We start from the raw sequence: 10,443 nt of genomic DNA, 5'->3' as shown, positions 1-10,443 counted from the left end.
TCTCAATCCTCTTGCTTCGGCCTACCAAAGTGGTGAGATTACGGGATGAAGCCACCACGCCCGGCCTGTCTCAAGAAAAGGAATATACCCGTCTTACTACTGAATGTGTATCCCCAGTCCCAGCTGAATTACAATGCAATGCTTTTCGGACACTTCCCCAAATTGTTTTTGGAAGACATCACCATTCAAAAGAAAACCAAAACAAAATGAGAAAATCTTGTAGCTTCAAAAACTTTTATTTGTCTCGGACATCCATCAAGGCCACAGGATACCTTCAGCCCCAACTTTTGCTTTTCTCCTTAGATTCTGCTCCATTGCCCTCACTTCAGGGATATCCTGTATAGGCAGCTTCCTAGAACCAAGGGATATTTTTGCCTTCTGGGTTGAGTGTTCAAGCAAAGTGTAGAAGCACAAGTTGCACGACTTAAACTGCAGATTCCAAGCTGCGCGATATAATCCAACAGCCTATGTCACACTGCAGCCTGGGGGAGAAAGGTCATTAGTGCCACCCATTTGGGTTGTCACATGTAGTAATAAGCTTACTTTCACCACGGCTGGGTTTCTCTAGTTTTTCCAGACACTGCCAGATACTCCAGAGCACAGCACATCCCAATGTCTGTGATCCCAGTCTCATTCAGAAGCACACTGTGAACAAACTATCAAAATTTCTAAGAGTGCTTGTTTCAGATCTGCTTATGATGGACCTTCTAGAAAACCAGTTCATTATAGCGTACTGGATTCAATCTTTGACATCTCAGGGGAGACTAAGTTATCAAGACCCCAAAGACACATAAAAGATCTTGCGCCTCTCAAGCTGATTACATTTGAAACTAAATTTTTTAAAAAGCAATTTTTTAATAGGGTAGAATTTTCTTTATGCAGTTACTAGCTTCAAATAGGAATGCTTTTAGATGACTGGCAACTCATGCCTGTGTCTTGCTGACATTCACATACTATGCTTTAGTAGCAGCCATCATTAAGAAAACTGGTTTTCATGGGAAGAGCATATTAATATAGTTTGTCTTAAGCCCACACTGCAAATACGGCAACATTATGGCATTTTTATAGAGCAAAGGGCTGTTCACATGCTTTCTACAAGTATCTCTGTAAATAAAAGGTCCCTGTGTCTACCAAGCAAAATCTGCAATCTAAGCTCAAACATTAGGATACAAAAACCCTAGAAATGGATTTATTAAAGCTCTGCACATTCAATTTAGGTTTTTGACACTTAGTTGGATAAACAAGTTTATTTGTAAATTTAGTCAACATACATAATTGACCTAAAAACTTCAATAGGATAAATTTTAAAACCACTTGGAAGGCCATCTCTATAAAAGTGAATTTCCCAAGACAGTAACCAGATGTAACCTAACCAGACACCACTTTAACTGGCAGAAGTTCAATGAGCTGGAACTTTGTGCTCCTCCCCCACAGCAACTTTATGCTAGGGTTATTATAATACAAACTCCACAAGGAAAAGAACTTCGTTATTGTTTCCTCTTAGAAGAAAAACTCAACCTAGTTATGAGACCAACCACAACACAATGAAAGCTGCACTAACTAGTTCAGAATATTAGTAACAGATGATGCTGGTGTGAATAACTTGTATTTTTATTCTAGAGCCCTTATAAATAAAATCCCCCAGTTAGTGTTTGCATTATCAGCTAGAGGGTTAACATGTGGTAGAATGAGGACTTATGCAAGGTATAATGCACATAGCATTTTACTACTATGAAAATAAGTGCAGTCTAGTTAGGAGAAAACCAACTGGACTCTAAATTACACACACCTTAATGACAAGACTCCCCACCACTTGTGAATGTAAAACATTTAATTTAAAAATGTTGACACTACAATATATAAAATAGCTATTATAAATGCACATAGTGTATTCTATAGCTGCCAGGTTTACTTTTTTTTTTTTTTTTTTTTTTTTTTAAGGAAACTGTAAGTTACACTGTGGTTAAGACTTGTATCTTCACCCTTGAAAAAGCCCACATTCTATCACAGTGATGTATGGTCAGACTTAACAGCCCCAATTGTTAAACACTTGGATCAAGTCATAACCAGTTTTATTGCAAAAGGACCCTGTACACATTTATTTATCAATTCTAGTACCTTAATAGCTACCCAACAAGTCATTAACATACAGAAACATGCATCATGAGAAGCAAGAAATATCACCCATCCCTTCTGCATATTAGCAACTTGTCACTCCTGAGCAACAGTGCTCACATCACTGAGGTCTGTGAACAGTCACTTTTCGCATTCATCCTGAGTGAAAGATGGAATGACTTAAGTACAAATGCAACATATTATAAACAATTTCTTACAAAAAAAGTCACAAATTAAACCAAAGTATTTTACAGAATTTACTACAAAACGCCATAAAAACTGCCTTTGCTTAAGCTCTCTCTCCCCGTATCCGGCGAGCCAACTGGATGTCTTTGGGCATGATGGTGACTCTCTTAGCGTGGATGGCACACAGATTAGTATCTTCAAACAAACCCACCAGGTACGCTTCACTAGCCTCCTGTTGAGGACAAGAGCCACACTATTAATCTGCCTTCCGGGGGAGACCCCGCAGTCAGCCCCTCCTCCCGAGCTGCGGGCCTTTGTCTGCTTACCTGAAGCGCACCGATGGCCGCACTCTGAAACCTCAAGTCGGTCTTGAAATCCTGGGCAATCTCCCTCACCAACCTCTGGAAAGGCAGCTTCCGGATGAGAAGCTCGGTCGACTTCTGGTAGCGACGAATCTCTCGGAGCGCCACGGTCCCGGGCCTGCAGCGAGCAGAGGAGGGAGTAAGCGGACGCCGAGCGCCAGCGCGGACCCAGCGTCGCCGCACGACGCCCGCCGCGGCCAGTCATTGTTTCCAGTCGGCTTTGCCTACCTGTAGCGATGAGGCTTCTTCACCCCGCCGGTAGAGGGGGCGCTTTTCCTGGCAGCTTTGGTGGCCAGCTGTTTGCGCGGGGCTTTCCCACCCGTGGATTTACGCGCAGTTTGCTTGGTTCGGGCCATCTTCTCCTACCTGCAGGGGAAAGAAGCCCTGAAAAGGAGACCAGGGGACTCTTCCGAGCCGCCCCCCAGCTGGCACCCCGGGAGCGGGGGGGAGCCTCGCCCTTCGGCCTCTTCGCACCCCACCTCGCGGCGGCAGATGGCCGAGGGCCGCCGCTGCCTCCTCCGCCTCCTCCCCCTCCCCTAATGACTCAGTCTGCGAGTACCAGCAGCCTCCCCCGGGAGGGGGGGCACGGGGAGGAGCCACTTCCCTCCTGCGACGGGCGGAGGCTCGACTGCCCGGAACCCGGCGTCAGGACCTCTGAATCACCACCGGGAAGAAGGTGGAGACGCGGCTCCGAAACGAAGCCCCAAGGGAACACCACCAAGACCCCACACCCGACGCCAGCGGCCCGGGCAGGCCCCGCCACTCAGCGGTCAGCTCCTAACGGCCGCGACCCGCGACGTCAACGGCTGGCAGAGCCTCAAATGACGGGTAGATCCACGAACGCTTACCTCACGCCGAAGTCTTAGGCCACCACTCCGAACGCCGTGCCGACTCTGCTGCCAATGAAGAGCCGCAGTCGCCGAGCAAAGAAAAGTCACTCCTCCAACGAACGACCAAACCGCTCTGCGCTCCAAACCCCCCCGACGCCTTCCTATTTATAGCCACGCTTCACGCTGCGTCTCTGCGTCACAGAACCCTTATTTGCATACACCAACGACCTTTTCTATTGGTGGGTGCTTTCGCCGACGCTCTGACATCCCCCGACACAAAGGCCGTGCTTCGGGCCTGTACCCTGATTGGTGGACATCTAGGGCGCTGATTGGCTGTTAAAGTGGCCTACTGATTGGATAGATGCAAAGAGGAATGGGCGAATCAGAGTTTAGCACTAAGCGGCTCTTCTGATTGGCTAAAATGGAGCTATGTTTGGATCCTTCCCTTGGTTCCAAAGCTCTACAATGGAAAGTCAATGCAAATGAATTGCTTTGGTCTCTATCCGGATTTAAGACAGTCCGGATGAGCAGAAGCCTAAGCTTATTTGCATCAAGCTAGTGCGATGCCGGAGGAGAAACTACTTACTGAAATTTTTGTAAATATTTTGCATAAGATTTTGATTAAGTATGTAGTGTGAGAATTACAATTCAGTAAATCCTGTTACATTATTAAGTATTGAATATATCATGCATATACATTTCTAACCAAAAAAGCAATTCCCTTAAACAAAAGGTGGGGTGGGGAGGAGTAAATAACAGATAAAAATAAAGTACTGTTTTGTATGTTTTTAGGCTGTCACTAAATATTTTGTGATTTCAGCCGGGTGCCATGACTCACGCCTGTAATCCCAACACTTTGGGAGGCGGAGGCGAGAGGACTGCCTGAGTCCAGGGGTTCGAGAAGAGCCCAGGCAACTTGGTGAGACCTTGTCTCAGCAATAAATCAAAAACATTAGCCGGTGTGGTGGCATGCGCCTGTAGTTCCAGCTACTTGGAGGTGGAAGGATTGCCCAAAGCCAGCAGGTCAAGGCTGTGCTAGCTGTGATCATGCCACTGTACTCCAACCTGGGTGACAGAGTGACTCTGACTCAAAAAAATATTTATGTTAAAGGAAAAATAACTAAATATGTGCCCTTGTGTTTAATGGTATATCCTGGTAGGTATTATTCATGAAGAAACATGACAGATGTATAACTATGCTAATCTTTAGCTTTGTCTAAATAAATATCTCAGACGGATTGCAATATCCAGTTCTTCAGATGCCTAAAGTATATAAAATGTCAAATCAGGCTTAAGATTAATACTAACCAAGCAAAGCCTAGAAAATTGAATAGAGCATTGGACATTCTACTCTGTTGTCCTGATACTTGGTTATCCAAATATTCCAAATTACTGAAATAAAAAGTGCAGAAACAGGTATATATAGAATTCAATTCAGAGAATTACTGAACATAACCACAAATACCACATTTACTTGCCACACCAAAAGTCCTGTATCAGTATCAACAGTGAGATAAACACACAGTTTGAAAAAAAGTAGCTTGTTTTTGGCTCAGTCTTTGGTATCAAATTCCTCTATTTCAGCCTTCTTAATCTTAACATGCACAATATGTATTTAATCATCACAGACCTAAATTGTATATGATAACTTTCATTCCTGCCTTTTACTCCAAATTTGAGATAGGGAAAACATTTACATTATTTCACTCATGCCATGCTGAGAAGAAAAACCAAGATGGATTCTCATGTTTTGTTCTCAGAATCCATGTAAAACTAAGAAAGGACAATGTTTAGATGCACATAGGGAACTGTCAAATTCTCTGCGATTCAATGAGAAAAACATCTTGCTGTCTTTTTTTGACTGCTCAACTGGCCTGGCAGAGGAAAGGGCTTCTAAATGGATATTCCCTGTGTTCCATGGTTTTTCTACGTGATTTAGAACCCTGTCGTGACCATGACTCCAAGTACAGAGACAGTCCAGCCATTTTCCTCCCAGTTTTGCTAATTATTAGAAACTGAAGCCACCCCATGGAGAAACAAGGTATGGGTTTACATTCACCGATTGAAGGATGATTAGTGGAAACAGTCTGTCATACAGGTATATTTTTATTTTTCCTTAAGTTGGTACAAAGGAGAAAAAGCAACACAGGAAATGTGAAAGAATGAGAAACGTCTATACAATGAAAACAATAGTGAATGTGATGCAGCCTACAGGCCACTGTTCCAGTTCCTGTTCTGTCACCCTCTAACTTTGTGCCAGTTACTTAATTTCTCTGGGTTTCGGTTTCCTCTTTTGTAAATTGAGCAGTCTGGATGATATCATCTCCAATTCTACCAGTACACACTTATTCTGAAGCTCATGGTATTCATCTATTATTTAAATTTTAGTACTGTGAACTGTATTTCTTCAGCTAGACCACACTCGGGTATTTTGGGAATAACATATAACCAACTACTTAAAGCAATATACTACAACTTTTATTTGTTCTTTTGTAATTTTTCATTTTCAAAACCCCCCTAGTGGCTGAGCAATTGATTTGACCTCTTTAGGAAATACCAGTTTCTCAACTTTTTTTCTTTTTTTGAGTCAGGGTCTCAACTCCGTTGCCCAGGATGGAGTGCAGTGACTTGTTCACAGCTCACTGTAGCCTCTAACTCCTGGGCTCAAGCGATCCTCCTTCCTCAGCCTCCTGAGTAGCTGGGACTACAGACACATGCCACCATGTCCAGGTAATTTTACATTTTTTGTGAAGTCAGGATCTCACTTAGTTGTCCAGGCTAGTCACAAACTCCTGGCCTCAAGAAATCCTCCTACCTGGGCCTCCCAAAGTGCTGGGATTACAGATAAGCCACCGTGCCTGGTCTCCAGATAATTATTTGATGTTTTTGTGGAGACCAGGTCTCCTATGGTGCCCGGGCTGGTATTGCAGTCTTCAACTTTGTAAGATGACAATTTGCCCTCTAACGTGAGGTAACTTGGAGCTATATAAAATAATTACGTGTCACTCAAACATTAACAATTTTCCACAACCCCCACCATCCTTCACCCCTAAGATTATTCAGAATGCTTCTGTAATGAGACAATTATTAACTAACATAATTCCATTTAATAAAATGTAAATAAAAAATAATGGATATGAAATAGTTATAAGACAAAGAAAGTTAAATGACAACAGTTAAAATACCCATGAAGGGCATCATACAGCTCACAGAATCAAATGCCTTGGTCTCGGGTAACTGACTTATTTTTCTTTCTTTCCATTTTTTTTTTTTGAGTTGGAGTCTCGCTCTGTCGCCCAGACTGGAGTGCAGTAGCCACCGCAGCCTCAACTTGCTGGGCTCCGGCGATCCTTCTGCCTCAGCCTTCCAAGTAGCTGGAACTACAGGTGCGCGCTACCACACCCGGCTAATTTTTTGATTTATTGCAGAGATGAGGTCTCGCCAAGTTGTCCAAGCGGGTCTCGAACCTGCGGGCTCAGGCAATCCACTCACCTCAGCCTCTCAAGGCGCGGGATGACAGGCTGAGCCGCTGAGCCCGGCTCTGACTTATTTTTCAAAGTGGAGAACTTTGCCTGATTGGCAGGAAGCGTGAAGGGAAAGGTATTTCCCCCAAGTAAAAAGGCTGTTGAGCAGAGAAGGGAACTAGGGTGATAATAACTTGCATCTCCTACTCAAACTCTTCCTCTAGACACCATTGCGATGCTTCCCAACACCCCTGCAACTTGTCAGTATACTTCCGAGACTACTCTAGCTGGAGATTAAATTCGTCCTTGGCCCTTCACGGACTGGAAACAAGTCGGTCAGGCCAGGTGTCAAGTTGAGCAGGGACCCAAGTCGGGGGAGTTCCAGGTTTCAGGGTTGGTGACGGCAATTGAGTGTCCCGGCAAAGGCGCGGGAACAGTGTTGTGTAGAGTAGCTACACTACCCAGGGATGAGGAGGATGTTAGCGGACTCCAGGATCCCGCTGTACGAAGGCCCAGACCTATGAACCAACGAGTACAGATTCTTTAAGCCCTACTTGGAGGCACTGCTCCGAGTCGGCATCAGAACTGTCCTAAGTACGGAAGCAAGGTGATCATTGCGCTGCTGGCAGTGAAATGACACTTGGAACTGTCTCGCAGACGTCGTTAAGGCCTCCCTAGCTCTGGGTCCCCTTTACTCCGGGGGCTTCAGTTTCAAGGAAAGGATCCCCTATGAACCTGAAAACGCGCTATTAAGAAGGAGAAACGCGACCGAACTGCAATTCCCAGAAGCCGTCGCAGGCGCTCCGCATCCGGGACATCCGCTGCGAGGTCTCCTGGGTGTTGTGGTCCTGTGCTTTGCCAGCAACCCTCTGCCGACGGTAAAATTCCTGCCGAACAGAGGACCACAACTCCCAGCACCCCTTGCTGCCGTGTGGGGGGTCTTCACGTTCTCGTGGCGCGGCGCAGGCGCGCTGAGTCCTCGGCGCGGACCGCGCAGACTGAATAATAAAAGGGGAGCGGCGAAGAGGCAGGAAGACAGGACCATGTCGAAGGGCCCCGGGCCCGGCGGCTCCGCAGCTTCCTCGGCGCCCCCGGCCGCTACCGCTCAGGTGCTGCAGGCACAGCCCGAGAAACCGCAGCACTACACGTACGTAGAGCCCCCCCCGCCGCGCGCGCACGCCTGACGTCAGCGGCCAGCGTGAGTCACGCGCGCAGGGAGAGCGCGAGGCGGCCTCTTCCTCCCCCCCTTCCTCCTCCGGCCCGGCCCAGACCGGTTCCAACCTGCTGGGGCCGGTCCCAACTGCCTCCAACTGCCACCGACCTCTGGTCGGGCCGTCGGGCGGGAAACTCGGTCCCGGCCGCCGAGCGGGGAAGGCGGGCGCGCGGGGTGCGGAGTGTACACTCCTCAGGCTGGGCCTTCGAGGCCTGCCTGATCCTCAGACTGTAAAGCCACAGTTCTAGGCACCTTTGGGGCCATGAGGAGTCCAGGACACGACCAAGACGAGTTCCGTAGGGCCCGGCCCAGGGCCACCTATGAATGCCGATTAGCCCGAAGGTCCCGTCAGGAGCCTCCATGCGGTGTGCACAGGAAGCCTTTTGTGTCCCTCAGGCTCGTAGGTTGCCCACGAGGGCCACCCTTGCGTGAATCCACTTAGAACAGTCGGCGCACGTAAACATGCCAAGGTGGAAACCGCGTCGGGGCGTGCCCGTGACCGCCCCCTTCGCGGGCTCCCCTGAGCCGGGGACCCCGGAGGTGCTGGGCCCGAGTATGCCCGCAGGCCCGGCCGGAAGAGAGGTGGCGTCAGGGGGAGCCCCAAACGCTGGACGCTCCTCCAGCAACACGGAAAACCTCTTCCTGGAAACGTGCCCCTGCTCGTTTAGGTCTCTGCCTTTTGGTTTCCTTCACGCCGCGTGAAGCACCACCTGGAACGGGTGCTGCGGGAGAAGGCTGAGGAACAGGCGCTCTCCCTGGGGCTCAGTGCTGCTCCCCGTGTTCCCCGATGCTCTGGGAGCGCCTCGCATCCCCTTGGGCTCCTGAGTGAAGGATCCCCAACTGCGGGAGGTTTCGGAACTTGGGGGGAGGGGCGTCGAAGGACCCTCATATCCAGTTGTGGGCGAAGCGAGAGCAGGAATCTTGTCTTTTGGAGTAGAAAGAAGTCGTAGACAGGAGAGCGCTTGCCTGTTAGAGAAATGAGGCCTTGGGAAGCTGTTCTGGGGTGGCGACCTTTGGCTGCAGGGAGCGTGTTGGTTTCTTTGTGGGATTCTCCAGTGTTGGCTGAAATCCTGTAAGCTTCTTGACTGCAGTCGGTCTCGACTGACTGACTCTTCTGTGGCCATTGCTTTGCTGATCCTGTCCTACTGGAGTTCTTCCTGCAGTCCTGCCACTGGTTTTGGTGAGACAGCCTTACCGAAGAGTACTGATCATTGGAGTGGTGCGCTCCCAAAGCAGTGTGCTCTTCGTTTGTAAATGTCAAACCTTCACGTTGTTGGAAATTCTCTATAATCTCTGGTCGCTCAGATCACGTTCTTCAGTAAAGTACCAAACACATTTTGGATAATGAGCATCTTGGTTTCAGTAACTCAAGTTTCTTTCTGTGTTGTGTCGTCATTGCGTGTACCGTGGGATCTGTATTAGGAAGACTTTCTGATCCTTTTGGAACTGATAACTGAAGCAAGTGAACGGCTGAGTAAACGTCAGTATCTGAGTCCTCTTGATGTTCATTTGTTTAAAAAGTGTCTTTCCATCCTTTGTGGGGTTGGTGCAGAGTGTTTGGATTTGGCTCTTGAGGAGTCTTAGCAAATCAACGGTAGATGGAATGCCCAAGCTTGACTGGGTGATTGGAGGTTGTTGGTGTTCCTATCTCTCTGTTCATAATGTGTGTATGTCTTTATCTCCAAAAATCAGATAAATAAGTTGCCTTCCTTAGTAGACTTATGGGCATTCAGAAGCTGTGAGCGCAGAGCATGAGGACGCATATGATGGCAGTAATACACTTGTTTGGGCTCTGGAGTTTTCTGTTTGTTTAAAGATACAGGGCCTTGCTATGCCGCCCAAGCTGGACTTGAACTCCTGAGCTCTGGAAATGCTACCACTTCAACCTCTTTAGTAGCTTGGGACTACTTGGGCCTGTAGGAGAGTGCCACCATGTCTGCTCACTTGCTGGTTTTTTGTTGTTGTTTTTTGAGTGGAATCTTACTCTGTCGCCCAGGCTGGAGGGCAGTGGCATGCTCATGGCCACTGCAGCCTCAACCTGCTGGCCTCAGGCAATCCTTCTGCCTCAACCTTCCAAGTAACTGAAACCACAGATGTGCACCACCATGCCCAGCTAATTTTTTGGTTTATTGTAAAGTCAAGGTCTCGCCAAGTTAATCAGACTGGTCTCGAACCCCTGGACTCAGGCAGTCCTCTTCAGTCCTCTTGCCTCGACCTCCCAAAGTGCGGGTTATAGGCATGAGCCACCATACCCAATTGCTTGCTTTTTTTTT

At 47.7% G+C, this 10,443-nt stretch overlaps 2 protein-coding genes across 2 annotated transcripts in view; one reads left to right on the top strand and one right to left on the bottom strand.

Annotated features, from left to right (window-relative positions):
• Positions 1-217: 217 nt before the first annotated feature.
• On the bottom strand, positions 218-3,628 carry LOC103250489 (histone H3.3). The gene is made up of 4 exons (XM_008049082.1): positions 3,512-3,628; positions 2,892-3,029; positions 2,628-2,781; positions 218-2,533 (listed from the first exon to the last, which is right to left on the bottom strand). The coding sequence occupies exons 2-4, from the start codon at positions 3,017-3,019 to the stop codon at positions 2,405-2,407; spliced, it is 411 nt and encodes a 136-aa protein (XP_008047273.1). The 5' UTR covers positions 3,020-3,029; positions 3,512-3,628; the 3' UTR covers positions 218-2,404.
• Positions 3,629-7,896: 4,268 nt separating this feature from the next.
• Positions 7,897-10,443, top strand: part of UNK (unkempt family zinc finger) — a 42,051-nt gene continuing 39,504 nt past the window's right edge. Inside the window, exon 1 of the mRNA XM_008049081.2 lies at positions 7,897-8,104. Coding sequence (XP_008047272.1) covers positions 8,001-8,104 — 104 coding nt within the window. The 5' untranslated portion in view covers positions 7,897-8,000. The remainder of the gene's footprint in view (positions 8,105-10,443) is intronic.

This window comes from Carlito syrichta, unplaced genomic scaffold (genome assembly GCF_000164805.1).
Source record: "Carlito syrichta isolate Samal-C Ts95f unplaced genomic scaffold, Tarsius_syrichta-2.0.1 Scaffold130493, whole genome shotgun sequence".
NCBI lineage: Eukaryota > Metazoa > Chordata > Mammalia > Primates > Tarsiidae > Carlito > Carlito syrichta.
Note: the sequence above shows the minus strand (reverse complement) of the source record. Positions and strands in the feature narration are given on the sequence as shown.

Bases quoted from the DNA above. Each gene is read 5' to 3' on its own strand.
- LOC103250489 (XM_008049082.1), bottom strand. From the start codon at position 3,019: ATGGCCCGAACCAAGCAAACTGCGCGTAAATCCACGGGTGGGAAAGCC. The intron at 2,782-2,891 runs GTAGGCAAAGCC...TGCTCGCTGCAG, and splicing joins AAGAAGCCTCATCGCTACAG to GCCCGGGACCGTGGCGCTCC. The intron at 2,534-2,627 runs GTAAGCAGACAA...TGTCCTCAACAG, and splicing joins CGGCCATCGGTGCGCTTCAG to GAGGCTAGTGAAGCGTACCT.